The sequence below is a fragment of the Astyanax mexicanus genome, chromosome 12, assembly GCF_023375975.1.
Source record: "Astyanax mexicanus isolate ESR-SI-001 chromosome 12, AstMex3_surface, whole genome shotgun sequence".
NCBI classification, from domain to species: Eukaryota; Metazoa; Chordata; class Actinopteri; order Characiformes; family Acestrorhamphidae; genus Astyanax; species Astyanax mexicanus.
Genome location: NC_064419.1, coordinates 8,955,526 through 8,981,471, shown reverse-complemented (window position 1 = coordinate 8,981,471; position 25,946 = coordinate 8,955,526). Strand labels below are relative to the sequence as shown.

General features: G+C 38.8%; 1 protein-coding gene across 5 annotated transcripts in view; it reads left to right on the top strand.

Moving 5' to 3' along the window:
* Positions 1-25,946, top strand: part of atp2b3a (ATPase plasma membrane Ca2+ transporting 3a) — a 54,441-nt gene that overhangs the window by 11,349 nt on the left and 17,146 nt on the right. For 3 of the 5 annotated variants that reach the window (XM_049485775.1, XM_049485774.1, XM_049485776.1), the window contains exons 3-14: positions 6,011-6,208; positions 10,203-10,460; positions 10,597-10,722; positions 15,795-15,923; positions 18,607-18,675; positions 18,866-18,904; positions 19,795-19,959; positions 20,464-20,678; positions 21,451-21,693; positions 21,940-22,181; positions 23,079-23,313; positions 24,630-24,809. In XM_049485775.1, coding sequence (XP_049341732.1) covers positions 6,011-6,208; positions 10,203-10,460; positions 10,597-10,722; positions 15,795-15,923; positions 18,607-18,675; positions 18,866-18,904; positions 19,795-19,959; positions 20,464-20,678; positions 21,451-21,693; positions 21,940-22,181; positions 23,079-23,313; positions 24,630-24,809 — 2,099 coding nt within the window. The remainder of the gene's footprint in view (positions 1-6,010; positions 6,209-10,202; positions 10,461-10,596; positions 10,723-15,794; positions 15,924-18,606; positions 18,676-18,865; positions 18,905-19,794; positions 19,960-20,463; positions 20,679-21,450; positions 21,694-21,939; positions 22,182-23,078; positions 23,314-24,629; positions 24,810-25,946) is intronic. The other 2 variants (XM_007236955.4, XM_049485777.1) reach the window with 1 other exon arrangement.

The window sequence follows — 25,946 nt, the reverse complement described above, 5'->3', positions numbered from 1 at the left end:
TCTCAAAACGCCTCCTGAAGTGATTTGAATAAACAGATCTGTTTTTAATGCGTCTCAGACCAATTAATGAAGTGGTTTGAGTGATTTGATTTGTATCTGTTTTAAACCCGTCTCAGAGCACCTTCTTATGATTTTTGAGGGATTTGTATCTGCTTTAAGTGTCAGACCACCTCCTGCAGTGGTTTGTGTGATCAGATTTGTATCTGTTTTTAATGTGTCTCAGACCACCTTCTGAAGTCAATTGAATAAAGAGGCTTGTTTTTATTTTAAACACACCTCAGATCACCTCCTGAAATGGTTAATTAATTAGATTTGCTTTTGTTTTACGTTTGTCTTAGATCATCTCCTGAAGTGGTTTGAGTTATCAAATTTGTATCTGTTTTAATCACGTCTCAGACGCCTCCTAAAATGGTTTGATTAATTAGATTTGGAAATGGGTTAAGTTATCAAATTTGTCTTTTTTTATGTGTCTTAGACCACCTGCTGAAATAGTTTGAGTGATCGGATTTGAATCTGTTTTAAATGCAATTCAGACCACATTCTAAATTGGGTTGAGTTCTTGGATTTAAATCTGATTTAAAACCTCCTGAAGTGGTTTGAGTGATTAAATTTGTACATGGTTTAATTGCGACTCAGACCATCTCATAAAGTAGTTTAAATTGTCCACACTGTCTTGCAGCTTGACGTAACAGGGTGGACAGTCACATGACGGGAAATGAAAAGCGACTGTAAAAAAGTAATTAAGCTGGATAATATGATTTCTGTGTAGTTTAAAGTCTTATGAATGTGAAAATCTTAATCTTAATAAGTATTTTTTACAGTTTGAGGGCCAAATGCTATGCTGAGTATTCTGATAATAACCCTGTAGCATTTCAATTCGCTCTGATTTCAGATGAATTGAACATTAACTTTATGTGAATTTTATTAAATGATTATCTGCTAAACATTTTTGTTTTATGTTCTAAAAAAAATTATTTCCACAGCCTGTTCCTCACGGTACCTGTTAAAGACAGGCCGTTACGTAAACATTTCTGATTATTTACCATTTACGCTTTGCTGATTACCTTGTAGTTGTGTATTAAACAGAACAGCCACTAAATCCAGTAGTTTCGTGGAGATAAACATATTTAAAAACTCATTTCTACGCGCCTGAGTAAGGAAAGGAAGGATCATTTTGTCCAGAAACCTTTTTTACCATGGTAACAGCAGGTAAATGTTCTACCTTTCGGTCACATATTGTCTGGCCGGCCTCTGAAGACGGGACTCGTCGCATTTTATGCATCATTTGGCAAAAGACGGCGGGTTAGAGTGAGGTTATTAAAACTTGCCTGACCTTCCAGAGAGAGAGAGAGAGAGAGAGAGAGAGAGAGAGAGAGAAAGAGAAAAAGAGAGAGAGGAACATAGGGAGTATAAAACAATAGCAAATTCATATTTTTTAATGCTAAAAATATTCAGGCATCCACATTGATTGCCTATTTACCACCCTGTTAATTGACCACTTTATTATTTACCTCTGAATGCAATCACTGGCTAAAATATGAACAGGAATGCTCATAAATTTCAACCCAGTAGCTTTTTACTGATAAAGTCCAGTCCTTAAAAAAAAAGAGGTAATCAGCTTGCTGGTTGTGCAAGTGCAAGTGAGGGGGTGGCAATGGGTCAGTGTGCTAGAGTGTTTGGTGATCTGCGCAAGCACAGTAGCTAGAACAAGCTGAAAACTCACGTTTTTGTACAATATGAAGCCAAACTCTACAAATTGTTCATGAGTTTTTTTTTAAGTGACGTAAAATATGTTTCTGAAACATTCATTTAAACTTTCTAGTAATTTGTAGTTATATTGAAATATGCCTGGCTGCATTGCAAAGATGGCTGGTGAATGTAATTATTTAACAATCTGAGGGCCTGAAGATCACCAGCATCCAATACTGACCATCGGCTTTGTCTGGTCACACTGGATCTAGATTTCTCCAGATTCTCCAGACTTTCTATAACATACAGTACAGGCCAAAGGTTTGGACACAACTTATCTTTTTCAATGTGTTTTCTTTATTTTCATGACTATTTACATTGTAGATTCTCACTGAAGGCATCAAAACTATGAATGAACACGTGTGGAGTTTTATGTACTTAACAAAAAAAGCTGAAATAACTGAAAACATGTTTTATATTCTATTCTCTTGGCATCATTCTCTCAATGAGCTTCAAGAGGTGGTCACCTGAAATGGTTTTCTAACAGTCTTGAAGGAAGGAGTTCCCAGAGGTGTTTATTAGCACTTGTTGGCTCTTTGTCTTCACTCTGTGCTCCAGCTCACCCCAAACCATCTGGATTGGGTTCAGGTCCGGTGACTGTGGAGGCCAGCGCATTTTTTTGTTAAGTACATAAAACTCCACACGTGTTCATTCATAGTTTTGATGCCTTCAGTGAGAATCTACAATGTAAATAGTCATGACAATAAAGAAAACACATTGAAAAAGAGAAGTTGTGTCCAAACCTTTGGCCTGTACTGTATGTTATAGAGAGTCTGGAGAATCTGGAGAAATCTAGATCCAGTGTGACCAGACAAAGCCGATGGTCAGTATTGGATGCTGGTGATCTTCAGGCCCTCAGATTGTTCTACAGTAAAAACAAGCCATATTGATTCTGTACTAGAGATCAATTAATGGGCTCAGAAACCCTTCCAGAAATCACTCTTTGAACATACTTCACTGTGCACAATTCACATCTGAGTTTGAGGCTGGATCATTCAGAGAACAAGTCAAATGTGAACATGATCATGCAGAAAAGGGCATTTTTATCTGAGACAAGACTCAAAAATATATAAATGTATAAATTTAGATTAATCGAACCTCAGAACAGTAATTTCCATTTGCCTATAGTCTATATTAACAGAGCTCTAAATCTTTAGACGAAATTATGGGCTGTAGACGGTGGGATTCCATTCTCCATTACACACACACACTAAAGACTGTACATTTACATTCCATCCATCCATCCATCCATCCATCCATCCATCCATCCATCCATCCATCCATCCATCCATCCAAAGTCTTGACATTTTTACATTGCGGACAGGATTTCCTTTCCTGAAATTATTTTATAATATTTAAATGCATTTTTAACCAGATAAGTGAAGCTCCAGATATATTTACTTCATGTGACGTCATGTGACTTTTTTGTAAAATTGTCAATTACTTCTAGTGCAGCTTATATTTTATTAGTACCAACTACTTTTCCATTCCTTAGTTTCCCCGTCCCAACTTTTTTTGAGATGTGTTGCTGCATCCAGTTTTAAATAAGTTAATGTTTTTCCTAAAATAATAAAATGTTACAACATATTTATAAATATATAATAATAATACAACGTTTAATAATATTCATCTATATCAGTTGCTCGCACAGTTCATACCTATAACACTATACAGTTACATTAATCTGGATTTAGAGATTAATCTTTGGTTTATATATACATAATATATTATAGTTATTATATTGATTATAGTCAACGACTGTGTGAGTGTATTAATAGGTACTGTTGCAGTGCTTCATTTTATTGTTGTGCTCTCAATACAGTAATGCTAATAAACAAAGTGAGAGAGTGAAATGGAGAGAGAGAGGTAAAGGTATTAGAGATGAGAGAAAGGGTGAGTGAATGAGAGAAAGGATGAACAGGATGAAAGGAAGAGGGTTGAGTGAGGGATGAAAGGGCTGACAGGAGAGAGGGATGAATGAATAAAGAGAGGATGAAAGGTTGCTGTGGGCAGGGGGAGGGGTTTAGAGGACAGGAGACACTGACTGTCCCTCTCTCTTATCTCGTTCTCTTTCTTTCAATCTATTTATCTCTCTTTCTTTCTCTCTCTCTCTTTATCTCTCTAATGTGCGATGGCCTGACTTTTGTAAATATTTGTATATATTTGTATATATATATATATATATATATATATATATATATATATTCATTTTATAAGTAGCACTTTTAGATAAGCCATGCTATAGTGATCTATACAGTAGTCAGTGCTAAAGCGGTCAGTCTTTCAGTCCCTGCAGAGGCTTTTATTAGCTGTGCTAGATTTTAGCTCTGCTCTGTGAAGCTCACTGAGATACTACCTAAGGACACACTGCTCTACATAAAGCTTTATCATCTTACTATTATTAAAAATATCACAGCAATGGAGTTACCCATTCATTTGAGTCCTCCGTTTCTATTAATTTCCACGTAATTACCATATTAATAGAAACAATTAAAATGGTGATTGTATTAGTGGGTTCTATTCATTTCCATATAAAGCCCTACAGTGACTCTGCTAGAGAGCAGACAGTGCTGACTGTCCTGCTGAGCTGATTGCACAAGAGATGAAGTATATGCTGTATTTGCACAAACATGTATTTAGTGAGAAATGGATCTATTGAGCTTCTAACCAAACATAAACAGGACCATGCAGAATATTATCAGCAACAAATCCTAAAGCCAGAGTCTGTTGAGTGTCAGTACACTTCTGGGATGCAGCATTAATGCAGAAAAATACATTTTTAGATATTTTAGTGCAAAAATTATGCCTTTAGGGCCACATCTTTTACAGCAGGGGTAGGCAATTAAGTTTGGCCGCGGGCCAGATATTTTCCAAGCCATTAAGTGGTGCACCACAAAAAAAAATCTGTTTTGGAAAATGAAGTGTAATGGGATGGAGTGCTACAGACTAGTAGCTCTCCAGCCCAGTGGGTTGTTGAACCTAATTGCAGAACAGTTGATCTCAAAGCAGATGAACCCAAGAAGAAAGGACAAAATAAATAAATAAACACACCGCTTCTCACACGGGATTGAACTCGTGTTGTCAGGGTCATGGTCCAAAACACTACCGGCTAGTGAATTGAGACACGGCCAGGAAAAAACCCTCTTATAAGGAGATACGGAGCCCAAGAACGTGCCGACAAACGAGAAGGGGCGGAAACTAAAGTCCCGCCAAGTGCGATAGAGAGACGGGGAAGGAATGTAAACAAAAGTTAGCCAGAGAAGCACTTATTTATTTATTTTTTTCATTGTAGTTCAAACAACCTCGCGGGCCAGATGTTTCATGCTTGTGGGCCACATCTGTCTCGTAGGCCGCCTATTGCCGACCCCTGTTTTACAGGGACATCCAAGCAGTTTTCAACAAGACAATTCAAAACCACATGCTGTACACATTACGAAGGCATGGCTGCAGAAGTAGAAGGTACTGGTAGTACTAGTGCTGGACTGGCCAGCCTGCAGTCCTGGCCTGTCACTGGTATAAAATATGTGTAAAAATTTAAAACAAAAATTCGATAACGACCCTGTACTGTTACGCACCTTAAGATGTGATTGCACGATTCAAAATGCTGATTTTTTGGGTTTATAAATTAGTATGGATTCTTTGTTTTATAAATTAATTTTTCTCCCATTTTAGCTAGGTCATTTGTCCCAACCATTCAGCTGCTACTCAGCTGTAGCTATAACCCCCATCACAGGTGATGCCACAACAGAAGGAGGGAAAGACTAGCACATGCCTCCTCTGATACATACAAAGTCAGTCACCATCTCTTTTCAAACTGCTGCTAATGCATCATTGCCGAGTAGCATCACAGCACGCTCGGAGGAAAAAGCTGACCAACATTACCCTAGGAGTGATGAGAGGAAAGAGCACCATCTACCTACCCAGAAAGAGCAAGGCCAGTTGTGCTTTCTCAGGGCTTCGGCAGCTGATGGCAAGCTACATGACCAGGATTCGAACCAGCAATCTCCCAAACATAGTGGCAGCGCTTTAGACCGCTGGACCACTCGACGCCTAATAGTGATTCTTTAATATGATACTTTTTTATGGTTTTAATCATATTGTATCGTATTAAAAATTTAGATAATTCTAAAACATATTAAGATATGTTTTTTTTAGTGTGTGTTTGTGTACGTGTGTGTTTGTGTGTGTGCGCAGAGTTTCTGCAGTGCTATAATAAGGGTTAATAAGTGACTCTACCACCCCCTCCCCCCTTCCTTTGCAGGTCTGTCAGACGACCCCGCTGACCTGGAGAAGCGTAAAGAGGTGTTCGGTCAGAACTTCATCCCTCCCAAAAAGCCGAAGACGTTTCTGCAGCTAGTGTGGGAGGCGCTGCAGGACGTCACGCTGATCATCCTGGAGATCGCAGCCATCATCTCGCTCGGCCTCAGCTTCTACCAGCCTCCGGGGGGCGACACCGAAGGTAAGCGGTGATATTTGAATATTTGAATGTGCTGCCATAGCATAGGCTTGGTTTATCATACATCAGTCAAACATAACATTATGACTACCTTCCTGTTTTGGCTAAACTTATCATACAGCATGTTGTGGTTCTTATTATTATCCTCCTTTTACCACCACAGATCAGCTATTATTTTTATTTGGGTGGTGGGGCATTATTCTTAGCGCTGCAGTGATTAGCACTGATTAGCCTGGTGGTGGTGTATGAGGTGTTAGTGTGTGTTGTGCTGGTACAAGTGGATCAGATGCAGCAGTGCTGCTGAAGTTTTTAAACACCTGGGTGTTACTGCTTACATCCTGTGTGCAAAGTCCAGTGGGCAGCATACTGTGGGTGGCATCTTGTGTGGGAAGTATCCTGCGGGCAGCGTCCTGTAATCTGTGAAAATGAACTATAGCATGATCAACGCAAACTGTACAACAATACATGAGCATGAGTTTCCTGGCTTTTTATCTACAGCTAGGTAGGAGTGTCTAAAGCCCTATACAGATGAGATTAGTTTCTCAGAGGGACGTCTATAAAAAATATTTCACTTCTACTCAGTGATAAAACTCTTCCATACAGACTGCAGTTGAAAAAACAGAAGGACCAGTGAGTTTTTTGGCTTTCTTGGTCACATGACATCGCGTTCAGTAGCTCCTCCATTTCCACTTGCTGTTGTGTTTCAACATGGATCTCTGTGGAAACGCGCACCCAAAGTGTAATTACAGTGCATGTCAGTGGACAAATAGCTATTTTATTAAACTCGAGGTGACGAAAATCAGATATGTGAGTCTGGACGGGACTAAAATTACCGGACGACCACTAAGTTCAGCAAAAAAAAGTAGGTAATTCAGCCTGTAAATTTCTCAAAGGACATATGAGAAAAATGTGTACATGCTCGTATTGGACTGGAATAAAATCACAGAGGACCCCCCATAAAGGAGAAAATTACCCCAGGACCCCCTGAGAAACTAATCTCATTCCTGATAGGGCTTAATAGAGTGCAAATTGACTTTTATACTTCTCTTTCTATTTTTTTTATTTAATCATCATCAGGTTTAAGACCTTTAATACATTTAATAATGTAATAATAATAAAACCTATAAAAAACTGTTAGAAGAGATAGAAGAAAATACAGAGTGGTTGCTATTCATCTATTTCAGATGATATCCATTTTGTGCTACCAGGTTGTCAGTTTTGCTAAATGGTTACTATGGTATTCCAGGTGATTGCTGTGGTGTTTTGCTAAATGTTTGTTGTTTGACGGTTGTGATGGTGTTGCTATGTATGTGATGGTGTTGCTATGTTTTCTGTATCTCACATGAATGCTTTGGTAACAAAGTGGGTGCTATGGCTATGGCTTTTTCTATTATTTTATTTGATATGTTAATTGTGGCTGGTTTAGGTTTTTAAAGTATTTACAACCTAATGAACACATTAATAAACTCCTTTATAAACTACTTAAAAACCCTTTATAAAGGAACCTTATTTCAAAGTGGTACAGGTCAGGTCATTGCTATAATATGTGGGTCAGTTGCCAGCATGTTGTTTCGTGGTTGATAGATTCTTGTAAATCTTTAGCTGACACTCTAGGATTCTTCCTCACCTCATTGATCATTCTGTGCTGTGCTCTTGCAGTCATCTTTACAGGACGACCACGCCTAGGGAGAGTAGCAACAGTTATGAACTTTCTCATTTGTAGACCGTCTGTCTTACCCAGGACACATGAACATCAAGGCTTTTAGAGATACTTTTGTAACCCTTTCCAGCTTCACGCAAGTCAAACAGTTTTTGAACATAGATCTTCTGAGAGCTCTTTTGTGCGAGGCATGTTTCACATCAAGCAATGCTTCTTAAGAACAGCAAACTCAAAACTGGTGTGTGTTTTGTTTATAGGGCAGGGCAGCTTTAACCAACACATACAATCTCATCACATCCTGGCTTCAACTAGCTCTTAGAAAAGTAATTAGTCTAGGGGTTCACATACTTTTCCCCCCTCACTGTGAATGTTAACATGTTGTGTTCGATGTTTTTGGCTTCTTTTGGCTACTGCGGTTGCGCAGATCTCCTTATCGAGGGGTAGGTGTCGCCTTATCGAGGGGTCGCACGCTGACCCTGCTTTACTCACAGCGTAAGCAGCAAGCTAATTGGCTCTTTTGATTGAAGTGTGGGACTTTATCCTTCGTCCTTGAATGGAGTTAGGCACTATGAGAACTGGTTTCCTTATTAATAGCAGCCCACCCGAGTGTATGGTAATAGGAATGTAGCCATGCCGTATGGTTTACGCAGACTGGGGATTCCAGTTTTACGTCTGTAGCTCAGCTGCTCAGTTGTGTCTGTGTGTGTCTCTAATTTAACACACCTGACTCAGCTCCAGAGGGACTTCATCATTATCAGTAATGATCAGCTGGGCTACAGCACCAGAGCGTCACAAGCTGGATTACAGACAGACACCTTTCAGTTCTATTTTAATTACACTGAAACTAAGAATTAAATTATGTGTTTTATCTATTATACAATCATATCTGAAAGTGCTTGCCCCCCTGATTTTATTTTTCATGGAATCTCCTATAATATTATTGCAGTTACACATGTTTTTTATACCCTAGTGTATTTTTTTTCTGTGTATTGGAACAACACAAAAACAGTGAAAAAGAGGCAAAGGATAGAACTTCATGCAAAAGTCCAAAAAAGGGGGGACAAAATGATTAGCATCCACAACTTAATAATTAACACACCCTTTAGAAATAAAAGAAAAACCTAAAATCACTCGCTTCTTATACCTTATACCTTCTGCAAACTGCTCCAGATCTCTCATAATTAAAGAGGGTGCCTTCTCTCAACAGCAATTTTAAGATCCCTCCACAGGTGTTCAATGGGATTTAGATCCAGACCTATTCACAACTCTGCAATGCTTTGTTTCCATCCATCTCTGGGTGCTCTTTGAAGTATGTTAGGGGTCATTGTCCTGCTGGAAGACCCATGAACTAGAACGCAAACCCAGCTTCCTGTCACTGGGCCCAAAATTACCCTTTGGTAACCCTCAGCTTTTATGATGCCTTGCATGAAGTCAAGGTACCCAGTGGCTCTGACTGTAGATACTGTGTTCTTTTCTTTGTAAACAGTAGAATGATAAGTAGATTCTTTTCTAAAAAGCTCAATCCTGGTCTCAACTTTCCACAAGACATATTCACGCTGACACTGATGCACCCTGAGCCTGCAGGACAGCTTGGATTTCTTTGGAACTTGATTGGGGTTGCTTATCCACCATCTGGACTATCCTACATAACAACTTTTCATCAGTGTTTGGGGTTGTAAACCTCTTGCTTATGTTGCGCACCATAGACAAAGGAACATCAAGATCTTTGAAGATGTAGACTTGTAACCTTTTGTTTCTCAAGTTCTCGCACAGTTCTTTTCTCCTTTTTCTGTTCTCCATGCTTAGTGTGGTACACAGAAAGGAACAATGCAAATATTGAGTCAACACCTCTCCTTTTTCTCTGGTTCCATGTATGTTTTTTATATTGCCCACACCTTGTTCCAATACACACAAGGAAGTAAACATGAAGGAAGGAAGGAAGTAAACATGATAAACAAATGTGTGGTTGCAATAATTTTCTGGGAGAAATACTTCATTTTCTGGAAAAAAAAGTAAGGTCAACACGTTTGGCCATGACTGTATATTTAATTCAAAATTGAACACTTTGACCTGAGTCAGCACAGTTCAATGCTCCATTATACAAGAAATACTTCATTTTAACTGTGAAGCATGGGGGTGGATGTATTATTCTTTGGGTCTGTGTTGCCAAAAGTGGCATTGGCCAGATTGGTTTTTTTTTAATTTAGATAGATGGATGGATAGATGGACAGTTATATAGATATAGGCAGTTATGGACTGACAGATAGACAGGTAGATATAATAACTATATATACATACAATATTTATTTGCCTTTCTTTCTCTCTCTCTATCTCTAGCCTGTGGTAATGTATCGAGTGGAGTGGAGGATGAGGGCGAGGCAGAGGCGGGCTGGATCGAGGGGGCGGCGATCCTGCTGTCAGTTCTGTGTGTGGTTATTGTGACGGCCTTTAATGACTGGAGTAAGGAGAAGCAGTTCCGAGGCCTGCAGAGCCGGATAGAGCAGGAGCAGCGCTTCGCTGTGGTCCGGAACGGCACCGTCCTGCAGATCCCCGTGGCCGAGATGGTGGTGGGAGACGTGGCCCAAGTCAAATATGGTCAGTAAGGGTCTTCTGTTCTAAAGCAGCTGCAGTGTTACTTATGTGCCCCCTACACTTCCTCTATTGTATGTATATTTGTTTGTCTATTTAAGTGTTCTAATGTGACGTGTTTGGCTCTGCTGTGTGTGTTTAGGTGATCTCCTCCCAGCTGATGGAGTTCTGATCCAGGGGAACGACCTGAAGATCGACGAGAGCTCCCTCACTGGCGAGTCGGACCATGTACGCAAAGCCGTCGACAGAGACCCCATGTTGCTATCAGGTGTGTAACAGTGTGTGTGTGTGTGTGTGTGAAAGGGAAAGTTCCTGCACTAATTGATGTCTGCATTTTTGGGTAACAATACATGATCATAGGCCCCGTCCACACAAATCCAGATATTTTTAAAAACGAAGGTTTTTGTTATACGAAAATCGTACAGAAAAAAATGCTAACGTCACACAGCAAATGCTAACGTCACACAGAAAGTCTGCGCATGTCTGCTTTTTGTTTATATTAGCTAAGCCTGTTCAGAATGAGCCTGAAACATGGACAGCGCCTGGATTGGTTCTGTTCTCGCTGCAGTTTGTGGATTAATAACATGTTTACAGATTCATTTAATGTTAGCACAGCAGAGGCAGAGCAGCAGAGGCACCAAAATGTGATGCTTGAAGTTTTTTCCGATTCTCCTGTTTTAAATTTTTTTAAGTTTTAAAAATGAAGTAGTTGTTGCTGAGGAGTGGCGAGAAAAAAAAATCTTAATGTCTGGAGAATCCCTCTTTATCTCAGCGTTTTTGAGTGGTATGGTGTTTCCGTGTGGACGGGGATATTTTTGAAAATGTTGCTTCTGTGCCGAAGATATTTTTAAAAACAGAGACAAAAATCCAGATTTGTGTGGGCAGAGCCTTAGTCCTGATTCTTGGTCTAGCTGAATTTGTGCTAGTTGCTGTAGTCTACAGATTTTCTGTCAGTGGGAGAGGACAGTACGAATCTGCAGGAATCTTGAAGGGCAGTTGCTCTAACCTGAAGAAAGGGCACCTGCCCCCCCAAAAACAACGTGCATGTGAATAATTCGAATAGTGCTTTATGTCCGTCATTCATCTTGCTTGATAAAATGAAATGTTATCAGCTGCATGTAACTTAGTTTGGTTAGCCTCCCACAAAACAACCTGAGCCATGTAAAACGTTGACTGCAAGCTAGCTGGCTGTCAGGATTTTTTTTTGCTACCTAAACGTGGCACAGTAGGTGCTGTCAGATTATTTAGGATCACTAAACGTCCTAAAACTCGACGACATCAGATTTTAGAGAAGTTGATTGTGATCATGTCTTGTAATACTGTGAAGGCTACATTTCAAGCTCACCTTCAGGGCAGTCGCTCTACTCGCACGCCATCTTCAAATTCCTCTTGGGTCTCTGCTAGTCGGCTGAAGCGCCGCCCGGTCGTTTGCTGCTCTTTTTTTTTTTTTTTCTAGTGAAGCTGCTGCGTGACGCCCGCGCCCCTCCCTTTTGCCTCTCGATGTATCTGAATCTGAATGATTGACTCTGAAAACTTTATTTTATGAAACTTCAATCAAAATGCAGAATTATAAAGAAAATCTTGTTGAAATATGAAATCATATTTGCCTATATTATTTTTTCCCCTCCCTCGGAAGGGCAATATCAGCCAAGGACGGCAAAAGGGCAGTTGCCCAAGCACATTGGGCCATAGCGTCTGCACGTCACTGGTAATCTGGTAGTATAATACTGGACAGTGACTTAGTCTAACCTTTTCCCAAAGGAGCTGCCATAGAACCCCAGCTAGAAAAGTATATAGTATATATTATAGATTGCTGAACACCCACATGGCCTGAGAAAAGTGTTTAGTGAGGGTGATTTCCCAGTTCCCACACCCCGTGGATGTGGTAGGGGGATGAAGCTGTTTTGGGGGATAAATGTCCAGATCATCTCTGTGTGTGTGTGTGTGTCTGTGTCTGGAGGCTGTTAACGAGCTAATCAGATAGCTGCTGCTGGGAGACGAGCTGAGAGGCCGTCTCTGCTGGATTAATGATCACAACAACACTCGTCATCTGGGATGCACTTCCTGTTCATTAGGGGCGCAGAGTATGGGATCTAATGTGATTAGTGTCAACAATTAGTGCATTTTTGATCGACTACGCTATGATCATAAATTTATCATTTCAGATTATTTACTGATTTTTTACATATTTGTATCTGCTCCGTATATACATACAGTATTACACCTGTATATTCATTTACTGTTTCTTTTGAAATCAGGGGTTAAAAAGGGTTTATTCTGCTATTATTGGAGTAACTGAGTGAAAACCGTTCTTCTAGATTTTTAGAATTAGTGGTCAGGATGTTGGACGATCATCTCCCCGCCCCACCCCTAACTCCCTACTCATTCCATCCAAACGTATTGGAAGGAGCTCCATCATTTCAGAGAACATTCTTCCACTGCTTAAACACTCAGCTCAATACTGGGGGCTTTATTCCCCTTTAACACATGTAGCCTACATCTTAAAATAACAGATTGCTCTTATTATTTCATATATAATATACATTGTGAGTGTACATATGTATTTTGCTGTTAAATATATGTACACCATCGGTAATATGAATAAAAATTGTACTGTAATAAGTATTATTACAGGCATCGCTGAACGAGTGCAGAGCAGAGACACTGATTAAGCTGCGCTGGTCTAGTGGCGGGTTATGAGTCGGCAGGATGACGAGTGAATCCGTCACTGTTCCTGATTCTGAATCACGTGAGGCTTTCAGTCAGAGAGAGAGAGAAAAAGAGAGAGAGAGAATAAAACCAGGCCTACAGCTGCATAAACCAGATTACATGCATACACCATTCACACACGCACACACACACACACACACACACACATGCACACACACATATATATATATATATATATATATATATATATATATATATATATATATATATATTACAGCTGTAGGCCTGGTTTTATTATACTGTGGTTATATATAGTGTGGTTATATATATATATATATATATATATATATATATATATATATATATATATATATATATATATATATATATATATAGTGGTTTATATATAGTGATAATATTGTTATTATATGATTACTATACAGTAGCAGTCAAAACTTTGGACATGTCTCTTTTTATTCAATGTATTTAATTTCTTTTTATGATTTTTTGCATTGTAAATTTAATAGTGAAGACACTGACATAGCTTACATTTTTGGGGTCAATTTGACCCATTTGAATGTTTAAATGTTTAACACATAAATGAGCAGTTCATATAATTTAATTTACTTCATATTTAATGACTTGTCCATTTTAATGGGGTAATCCGACCTGGGTGGGGCTAGTAGTGAAATTGAACTAGTAAATTGAATTAATTCATGTAAAGCAGAGGATTTACTTTGTCACATAGGGCCGGATTTGTTTGGATAGCTTTTTTTCCCGTAATGAATGAAGTAATTGTTTAAAAAAATGCTTTTTGTATTTCAAGTTATCTTTCTTTGATATTAAACTTTGTTTGATTAATCTGAAAAAAAATTAGTATGACAAAAAAGCATAAATAGAGTAAATCTGTAAGGGGACAAATTTGATTTTATGACACTGTAAGGCCCAATCCCATTTCACCCCTTGGCCCTTCCACTCACCCCTTCTTTTCGAGTGTAACCCTCCCCTTGGAACTCTTTAAATCCTCCACCCTGAGATTTGGGACCATTTCTTCATCATCTACATCATCAGGAGAGCTAAAGTTCAGTAACCTAGATGCTGCTGGGTAACTAGTTAACTTTAGGGCTTTATTGTATGTCTTCAGAAAGGAGGAAGGTGGTGTAGAAAATAATTATTATTGTCCATTCCTTAATTCCTCTGTGATGGGGAGCTGAAATTAGCTTTGATTAGCTTTTATCTTATTTTTCCATTCCGCCTTAAATGCTGCAGTTTCTGCCTTTTGTTGCACTATTTAAGGTGGAATAGGAAAGTTAGCTATCTAGCTACTTAGACCTTTTTTATGCTTGTTATGAAGAATTTGACCATAAAACATCGAGACTACACATTAAACTTAACGTTAGGAAATGTTTTTAAAAATATTAAGCAGGACTGTTTGATGTATGTTTCATTACTTCAAAAGAACACATTTAGGCTATTAATAAAAAATATGGTCCAGGGTTTAATCTCTTTAATGTTTGAAGGAGAGACGGCATGTGAAAAAAAAGGGCGAGAGAGGAAGGCACACACATAATGAGAGAGAGAGTGACTAATCCTGAGCATCCTGATTGGCCTCTGCTCATGCATAGTTGGCCAATGAGATTTCAGTGTGGGTGGGAAAGAAAGACGTGCATACAGTGTAATAGCAGTGCTGTGTCCATTGAACACAGAGAAACGCTTTTCACTCCAAAATACTCCACATCAGGGGTCGCCAATTAAGTTTGGCTGCAGGACAGATATTTTCAAAGCCATTACCTGGCGGCCCACAAAAAAAAAACTTTTTTGGAAAGTTTTGGGAAATTAAGTGTAAGGTGATAGAGTGCTACAGACTGGTAGCTCTCCAGCCCAGAGGGTTGTTGAACCCAATTGCAGAACAGTTGATCACAAAGCAGGTAAACCCAAGAAGAAAGGAAAATATAAATAAATAACCACACCGCTCCTCAAACAGGATGGAACCTGTGTCGTCATTGTCACAGTCCAATACACTACTGCTGCCCTGGCTAGTGAATTGGGATTCCAAGATATCTCCTTGGAAAAAAGTAAGAAAAATAGTAAAAAAAATTACGTGTTTCCTATAGTATATTTTGTATTTTTATTTTAATATAGGTACGTCAAACTATTAAAATGTAATGCAAAATTGGTCTTGTGGCATAAATGGAGGGCATGACAAAAAAAAAACACAACTAATCGAATAATAAAAAAAATAACCTGCAGATTAGTCGGCTTCTAAAACAGTCATTAGTTGCAGCCCTACTTTAGTGCACGTCGTTGGTAGACAGTTGATGCCATTTTCATGGATTGTCAATATATTGTTGCTATGGGGGTTGATATGGTGTTGCCAATTGGTTGCTGGGTGGTTTCTGTGGTGTTGCTGGGTGCTTGCTAAGGTTTTTGGTATGGTGTTCTAAAGTGGGTAAAATAGTGATGTACGTAGTTGCTATGATGTTACTATGATGTTGGCTTCAATGCTATTACAGGCGGTTGTTAAGGTTTTCTCAAAAAAACATGGATAAACAATATTTGGCGACATTCTGCTTCATAGTAAAGCATATTACATTGAAACAATGCCAAAGATGGCTGCAGACTCATGGTGGTTCTGATAAAGAGTGGGTTCTTTACTGTGCTGTTTCTAAGGAACCCACGTCATGGAGGGTTCGGGGAAGATGGTGGTGACCGCAGTGGGCATCAACTCTCAAACCGGAATCATCTTCACCCTGCTGGGGGCCGGAGAGATGGAGGAGGAGAAAAAGGAGAACAAGAAAGGTATGGAAAGCTTAACTGACACTCCGGTGCCTAGAACCGAGAAGAACCATGTTATCCAGACAAAAAAGTCAGACAGAGCCACTGGAGGAGCATCTCAGTGTTTTTCTCTAGGTTCTCGAACAGTGATCTGTCATTTAGTGTAGGCCTATTAGGCCTATCACATATACTGAATGTCCAAAAGTGTTTAGACACCTCATTTATACTGAAATCAGGAGTTAAAGGTAACATTAACAGCCTCTTCTCCACTGGGAAGGCTTAAACCACTGAAGTTGTGTTTTATTCTGTAGTCCTCACGATGCCCATATTTGGAAATTTGGGTCTGATCTCAATTTCCAATGGTAGGAATGAATGAGTTTTTCTTCTGTCAGGTTCTGTGGTAAATGAATAGGTTTTGAACCCTGCATATTCTGTTTTGTGTGCATTTTTCTCCTGAAATTTACTTGATTCTCTGAATTATGAAATGAATTAAGAGTCGTAATCCTATTATTGCTACACGCAAGCTAATGCTAATGCTATTTCTAATGCTAGTATTCACCGAATCTAAGCTATTAGACTGTGGCACCGCAACCAGCACACTTCACCAGTGTAGTCCAGTGGTATAAGTGAGAATATTTCACCACTCTACTCTATCAGTTTAAGCACTTTTATCAAACTGGTTAACAACCTTCATCCCAGAACTGTGCTAAACCCTCTGGCATACTTTTCAAACAGATAATCGGATAATTGTTTTGTTTTTTTTTTGGGTTTTTTTGCAATAATGTCTTCAGTTGTATATATGCTCTCCTCCTCTTCTAGTGTAACCAGCAAGCTGATTGTTGTTTCTGTGTTATACGGTATGACTTTATCCATAAACAGATATAGTGCTAAGCAATAAAAAACACTCATTGCCAATTAGAGCTGGGCGATATGGCCCCCCCAAAAAATCTTCGATTTAAAAAAAAAAAATCAGATTTTCGATTTAAATCGATTTTTTCGCCCTACTAAAATCTCCCAAAAGTCGCTAGAAGTCGCTAAATGACGTCATCCCCTAGTTTGCATAATACATGTTTTTGAAGCTGTAAAGGATTAACATTGTGAGAGAGAAAAAAGTGAGTAAAAACACTCTAAATATGTTAGAAATGATACAAATGAACTCCGAAAAATTAACAACTTCTGTTGCTTTTTAAATAGGCAGTCACATCTCAAAATAACTTTATTTTTACGTAAATTACATAAATCAGTTTTTTGCCGTGTTGTTAAATGTTATTATAAGAGCAGTTTTTTTATTTTAGTATTATTATTATTTTTTTTTTAGCTTTCTTAATTTTTTTTTTTATTTTCAAACCTATTATAGACAAATTGTTGAATAGCTTTTTACAAAGAGGCAGACACTGTGGAGGAGGTGAGTGACAGGCTACGTGGTAAATGAGGTGATCTTACATTTTCTGGTTTACAGACAAACAACAGACAGTATTAGTAATCTCCAACTGTACTGCAACTCTGCCTGTCGATTAAAATCAATATTTGTTCAACCAATTTTAGTTTTAGCATAAAAGAGCTGCTAGGAGGTATATGCATTTGTATTTTTAGTACAACAGTTAGGTCATGTGTGCCACAGTTAGCCAGCTAGCATATCTTTCAACTCAATATTCAATGCTGAATATTTACTCCATAAGCTTAATATTGGTTTGTATAAGTACTATAATGCAAGTAAAGCTTCAACATACGGACATTAACTATTTTTAAAATTTTACAAACACATAAAAAGAGGAAGCTATCTTGCTCAGGAGCATGGAGAGAAAAAATAACCTAGTGTACAAAACCCACTCTTTTAAAATGAATGTACCAATAAACTGCATAGTAAAATACATATATATATATGTATATGTAAATTATACAAATCTAGTGAAATCTAAAAATATAAATCCTGTTACACGGGTTTATTTAATATTTATTTACCACAGAATGTGATAGAGACGATTTTTCAGGAAAAAAACATTCATCTCTTCCATTAAAAAAATTAAGGATATAGACCCGGTGCCAAATATCTGCATATAAATATGGCTCAGAATTTAAAATGCAGTGGGATTTTGGTGGTAAATTTTTTGTGAATTATGATGCAGTGAAGCAAAAATCAAAAGAGAGTGACAGAGTAACTTTTTCTGACCAATCACAGACACTGTGATCAGATATACCCTCCTTCTTCTCTCTGAACTTTTTATTTCTTAATTCATTCATATCCCCAGCAGTGTGGTTCTTATTATATTTTTTGCTTTATATGATGCTTCTTTGCACTTTAACAGGGACCATTTGGAGAAAAAAAATGTGTTGATGAAAGTAGCGAATGGCTCAATAGACAGTTTGCTAGATTAGCCATGGTGCTAACCAGCAAATGCTGATAGAAGATTTGTATGCTTTTGGACATGCAGTGTATAATAATAGAGATTCTACAAGGTGAACAAATCTTCATTATCAACAGCTTAAGGAAACCAACGCTACTGAGTAATCTGGGCTCATCTCCTGCTAAAGCTGTGCGAGTCTGTGCTGCTGACGCTTAGACCACAATTACATATATAAATGCGTATTCATTCATTTTGATTTAATGATTCAGTGATTCATGCTTTTTCATTTAACTTTATGTTTTCTCATTCTTTGTTTTGCATGCCACCCTCATCTGTGCCCCGCCCCCATTTGCTAACCAAAGCTGAGATCAATAGTAGCTCATCCATGCAGTTTGCCACGGCATCCACCAAAGAGTGCAGCGTTGTTAATGGTAGGTAAATCCCACAGCCTGTGGTTGCATTGACCTCGGTACTAAACTGAACCAGAGGCATCGTCTGTGTGTCACATGACCTCCTCTACATCCTTTTATCTGTGTTAATTTCACACACTCAGTCCTCCATTTTTATGTTCTTACGCTCGATTGTCTGATTTCACTGCTTCATCATCCTTATCTTCCTCAGGGAAACAAGACGGAGCCCTGGAGAACAATCAGAACAAAGGTAAACACTCGTCACTTCTGACACCAACATCATTACAGCAGTAATTTACCAGTGTTTCCAATTACAGTCCAACAACTGGGTCATTTTCGATGTCTGAAGGTTAAAAACATGTCAAAAAGCACATAATCCAGTCTATTAGAAAATACTGAACACCTCCACACAGTCTGTGGAGAGAGTACCATGATTCAGAAAGGTAGTTAGCACCATGCTAACTGACTAATGCTGAGAAGCTTCTAAGAAAAGCTGTAGAGAAGTTCTGTAGAGAAGAAAATATTGATCAGATGTATCAAAATATTATGTTTTGCAATTCTGTATTAATTCTCAAAAATCACAGTGTGACCCCCAGCAATGTCAAATTTCAGAATAAAAGTCCTGAGATCACATAATTATTAAATAACAAACAAATAATGCAGCTCGTACAGGTTTTTATTTTATTTGCATACAATAACATGCAGACATGAAGTAAAGGTTTTATTAAAACAAAGTTATCAAATTCAAACAAATAGCTACATTCTGTTAACATTTACACCTCAGAAGTAGACATATTAGAGTAGCCTTTTATGAGTCTCATAAAAATAATAGCTGGTATGTGTGACTGTATTATAATAAGTCTGTAATTTGTAGGCTAATACAGGCACGTCAAACCATTATTAAACTTTACTAAACCATTTATTTATGTACATATTTTATTTGTCCTTTTCTATTTATGTTATAATTTTCTGTTATTTTTTGTATTTTTAAAAATTGCTTTCACTCCTATTTGTTACATTTTATTGACTCTTAATGAACATTTCCTCTCTACCTGTTTTTTTTTTTTTTTTTTTTTACTTTAAATCCTATTTAGTAGTAATTCTATTGTTCCAATAAATGTATGATTTTTGTGATCTCAGCGCTGAAGCAGGATGAGGCAGTGGCGATGGAGATGCAGCCTCTGAAGAGTGCGGAGGGAGGAGAGGTGGAGGAGCGAGAGAAGAAGAAATCTAATGTTCCCAAAAAAGAGAAATCAGTGCTGCAGGGTAAACTCACTAAACTGGCCGTGCAGATCGGGAAAGCAGGTGAGATCCGACTGCAAAACACCTGATACCATCAAATACACAACAATTAGCATCACATACTGTCTGTGTGCTCCATTCTTCTGCTTTAACAGCAAACACCAGATACACTAGAAAGATAGATAGATAGATAGATAGATAGATAGATAGATAGATAGATAGATAGATAGATAGATAGATAGATAGATAGATAGATAGATAGATAGATAGATATATTAGATATATTAAACCTCCCTGAAATCAACTTTTGCAACTTGGGATGTCTGGCATTAGCCGCTAACCGTGCTAAGTGCTAGCTCTTTTTCTGTTCAGTATGGTGAGCATATTGGGCTGTAGCCTGCTAATTAACTGCTAGCTAATTTTGCCCTGGCTTACTGTAATGATCAGTTCCAGAAAATAGATTTTCAGTGATAGTTTGCCTTATAATCCGGTGCTTCTTATAGTGCGAAAAATATGGTGATTATAATGTTTTGTTTGAGATGACCCGTTTTCCTGTTCCCCTCGCAGGTCTGGTGATGTCAGCGATTACTGTGATTATCCTGATGCTGTACTTCGTGATCGAAACGTTCGTTATTCAGGATCGGCCGTGGCTCACCGAGTGTACGCCCATATACGTGCAGTACTTCGTAAAGTTCTTCATCATCGGTGTGACGGTGCTGGTGGTGGCAGTGCCCGAGGGTCTACCCCTGGCCGTCACTATTTCACTGGCCTATTCAGTAAAGGTAAGTAAAAATATTCACTATACTGTATGTGGACACACTTTTTAATGATAAAAGCATCCTGCTACTTTTTATTCTGCTTGTCTAGTCCTTCTGTAGAATTACTGCCAATAGGAAAGGACTCTCTGGAGCAGATAAACATGAACATTTTGATACCATGCCTAATGCTAGGCGTGGGCTAGAGGTATATAAAACCTCCAGTATTAGGCTGTGGAGCAGTAGAAGAACTGTGTTCTCTGAAATGATGGAGCTCCATCCAATCATAGTGCTTTATACCAAAATCTAGTAGAAAGTAGGGGTGGGACAAAATATTGGTATCGCAATATATATTGTATTATTTCCGTTTGCGATATATTATTGCTAAGTGGAGTCAAATCTTTATATTTTAATTAAAACATAGGACTGCACGATATATCGTTTTAGCACTGTTATTGAGATGTGTGCATGCACAATATTCACTTAAGGCAATTATATCAAAAACCTCATGTTGCAATGTTTTGATTCTTGAAAAAAGAAGTAGATACACAGCGCTGTCTCTGTGTCTGTGTGAGTGACAGGCTGCTGCTGCCTGAGAAGCGCTATTTAAATGCCTGACTAAAGGGCCGATTACTGTTGTTTTGCAGTTTTCCTTGGGTTTTGAGTACTCGGCGCTGACTCAGCTCTTGATCGGTCCGGACGTGAGACGATGCACGGCTGGGGGCGGGGCTGGTGAATGCATGGACCCTGCATTGTTTTATATTTTTTAATATTGAATTATGTGTTTGTATTTCTCCAGAAAATGATGAAGGACAATAACCTGGTGAGACACCTGGATGCCTGTGAGACCATGGGGAACGCCACAGCCATCTGCTCTGACAAAACCGGAACTCTAACCACTAACCGCATGACGGCCGTGCAGATTTACGTAGGAGACCAACATTACCACGAGATTCCGTCACCGCAGCACATCAGCCATCACACGCTGGAGCTGCTGACCACCGCCATCTCCCTCAACAGCGCCTACACATCCAAAATCATGGTGAGGAGCTTCTGTACAGCATATGCTGAAGTAATGCTGGAGACATAAAATAATATTTACTCATCCATTTTAAAAATCTGCTATATTAGAGTATCAGTCTCTACTGTCCAGTGAAGGCTTTCTATTAGATTTTAGAGCATTGCTGAGAGTGCTTTGATTACATTCAGTGATTGCAAGAGCATTAAAGCTGAATGCTTCCTCTCTCTCTTTCTTTCTGTCTCTCTCTCTCTCTCTCTTTCTCTGCAGGCGGCAGATAAGGAGGGCGGGTTGCCTAAGCAGGTGGGGAATAAGACAGAGTGCGCTCTGCTGGGTTTGGTTCTGGATCTGAAGCGGGATTATCAGTGTGTCCGGGAACAAATCCCAGAGGAGAAGCTCTACAAGGTTTACACCTTTAATTCCGTCCGCAAGTCCATGAGCACAGTGGTCCAGCTCCCAGACGGCAGCTTCCGCATCTACAGCAAAGGAGCCTCTGAGATCCTGCTCAAAAAGTGTGTAGATTTCTGGGTACATTAAATGTACATTTATGAGGAATTTCACAGAATTTTCACCCTTTGTCTATTTAAACATATTTAATCCTATGGAAATTTTACCTTCCCTTCAATAGCAGGAATGATGTTTCCCCTTCTGGCTAAAATAACCTCAATTAAACAATTCCTACAACAATCCAGAGAAATGTTTTCCTACTCCTCCATGCAGAATTCTTTCAGCTGTGTGAGAGCTGTGTGCTTCTTCATCAGTGTTTGAATTGATAGTCACAAATCTTCCTCAAGCTACCTCTGATATAATGCAGAATTCATACTGCATCTATGTTGGAGGGCTTGCTAGGTCAAGCTGCAGTAAAGCTTTTTCAAACCACATATTTCACAATGGGTTATGGGTTCTTTTTCTCAAATGCTGGGTTTGCTTTAAATATGTCATTACTGTGCCCAAATAACTCAACTTTAGAATTCTCTGTCCAAAGAACACTTTTCCAGAAATTCTGGTCTTGGTCTAGATGTTCTCTGGAGGACTTATATAGTCTTATACTGACTTTTTGACAGCTGTCTGTTTTAAAGGGTTTTTCAGACATGTCTCATCTCTTTCTGCTGGTAGATGCTCTACCTTGACATCAGCTGTGGGCAGACCTACCTGTAGGTCCTGTTAAATTCTGTTCTTGGACTTTTTTTTTAGTTATTTGTATGTTCTGATCTAGTCATACTTGTCAGATATTTTAAATGTTTTCAATATGATTGAATGGTGAAACATCTAATTTTTAATAGTTCTGAGATCTTTTAAACCTCTTCCCAGCACCTCTTTACTGTTTCTTTAGTCCTTTAATTACTTTGAACCCATACTGTGCTAAAGCTGCTCTAGCATGTCAAATCAGGCCTGTCTCTGTGCTGCAGGTGTTCGTCCATCCTGTCCCGGGACGGTGCTGCCCGCCCCTTCAGGCCGCGGGACCGAGACGACATGGTGAAGAAGGTGATCGAGCCGATGGCCTGCGATGGGCTCCGGACCATCTGCGTGGCCTACAGGGACATTCCTGGAGATCCACTGCCGGACTGGGACAACGAGGCCGACATCATCAACAATCTTACCTGCATCACCGTGGTGGGCATTGAGGATCCTGTCCGGCCAGAGGTCAGCACTGAGTCTATTCCACAGGAAATAAAACCATATATGAGTTTTGTTGTTTTGTACAAAATGTATTATTTACAAAACTGTAAGTACAGTACCCTGGTTAGTACCCAGTTTTCACAAATGAGGCAAACCATTACCACCAGTGCTTTATGATTTATCAGTACTCAGTACTCTGGGTTTTATCAGTTCTATCAACTTTTTCAGCGCTGTCTGATTACATACAACTCAGCACTGCCTGCTTTATCAGTACTCAGTACTCTTTGTCAGTACTCAGTTCTTTGTTTTATCAGTACTCAGTTCTTTGTTTTATCAGTACTCAGTTCTTTGTTTTATCAGCACTCGGTACTTTGTTTTATCAGTACACAGTACTATGGGTTTTATCAATTCTGTCTGCTTTATCAGTGTTGTCTGATTTATCAGTACTTAGAACTGTCTTCCTTATCAGTACTCAGTACTCTGGCAGTACTCAGTACTCTTTATCAGTGCTCAATACTGTGGGTTTTATCAGTTCTGTCAGCTTTTTCAATGCTGTCTGATTCATCAGTACTTAGTACTTTGTTTTATCAGCACTCAGTACTTTGTTTTATCAGTACTCAGTACTGTGGGTTTTATCAGTTCTGTCAGCTTTATCAATACTGTCTGATTCATTACTATTCAGCACTGTCTGCCTTATCAGTACCCAGTGCTCTTTGTCAGTACTCAGTACTTTATTTTATCAGTAATCAGTACTGTAGGTTTTATCAATTCTGTCAGCTTTATCAATGCTGTCTGATTCATCAGTTCTTAGTACTTTCTGCCTTATCAGTACTCAGTACTCTTTGTCAGTACTCAGTACTTTGTTTTATCAGTATTTAGTACTGTGGGTTTTAACAGTTATGTCTGTTTTATTAGTACTGAATACTGTTTGTTTTATCAGTGTTGTATGTTTCATCAGTACTCAGTAATGTCTGTTTTATCAGTACTGTCTGTTTAGTCATAACTCAGTTTTATTAGCACTGTGTGTACTTTAATAGGACTGTGTGTTTTATTAGCACTGTGTGTTTTATCAGGACTGTATGTTTTATCCATTCTGTGTGTTTTATCAGGACTGTGTGTTTTATCTGCACTATGTTTCGTCAGTACTGTCTGTCACATGAATCAGGGTTGTTTTAGTAATGAATGAAAAGAAAAAAAATATCATGTGACTCGTAATTAAAGTTAATGTGTAACGGTCGTTACACAGGTCTGCAGGTCTGCTGGAATGCTACAGCTGGACCTGTGCCAGTAGCTCCTGATTGACTGTGTGTAATAAGGCTCGTCTGTTGTTGTCCAATCAGGTTCCAGATGCCATCAGTAAGTGCCAGCGTGCGGGGATCACAGTGCGCATGGTAACCGGTGACAACATTAACACGGCTCGTGCAATAGCCGCCAAGTGTGGCATCATCCAAGCTGGGGACGACTTCCTGTGCATGGAGGGGAAGGACTTCAACCGGCGAATCAGGAATGAAAAAGGGGAGGTATGTCAGTTCAGTTTATTTCCTGTAATAGTCATGTCTTAGTTTAATTATTGCCTTTTTATTAATGTATTAGTGTTTGTGTGTATCTGCTGCTGTTTAAACACAAACTGTTTATAAATGTATAATTTGGGAATAAACCTGATGCTGGTATTGGAACACCTGTGCATTGTTCATTGGTTCTTCTGAAATTAAGTGTGTTAAAAAGAGTTTATCCTGCGTTTGTTGGAGTAACTGCATACCTGTCAAGTTTTAGATTTAAAAATATAGGAAATTTTCCGATGCCCGCTTCGAGTCGTCCCACCAGCCTAACCGAGGTTCAGTATCCCTTACATTTTAAGACCGGTTTACAAGAAATCTAAAATAACCACCTGTGAAACACTTACAAACTACAATTAGATGATCAGAATCTGATAGGTCTACCTTTGTTGACACTGAAATGTTGTGGACATTCCTACATATGTAGTTCCTTTACTACAGCCTAAATAAAACCATTTTATATATATTTACATAAAAGTCTTCATTTTTTAATTTACTTCATATTGTTTTATTTAATGGATTTAAAATTGAACAAAGGGTGCACAAATTCTGCAAAATGACTTTTGGTGTCTGGGTATCATGAGCTTTTACAAATAGAGATATAGACATGGACCAGATATGTTCAGATATATATTTCCTCTCTCTCCAGCTCAACCATCTTTTCAGTCCTTTCAAAATAATAAATTACACAACAATATTTGAGATTTGAACAAATTCTAACAACTGACCCTCCTGCTCCTGCCGCAAAACCAGCAAGCTGATTGGCTGTTTTTATGAAAGGCGGGACTTTCTTCTTGATCCGGCTCCATGATTGGTTAAGAGATTTCCCATTCACACAGCGCCTGTCTCCTAATAATGTTTTTTTTAATAGAAAACGGGAAATTTACGGGAAAATACTAATACGGGAGGGCGGTGGGAATGAGCAGTAAAATACGGTAGTTTCCTGGCCAAAACGGGAGACTTGACAGGTGTGGTAACTGTCTCTACTGTCTGGAGTTAAAGCATTGTTGTGAGGATTCTATTGCATTCAGCAATCAGCAAAAGCATTAGCAACATCAGTACGAAAGGATATTCATCATTCCAGAGAACACAGTTCCACTG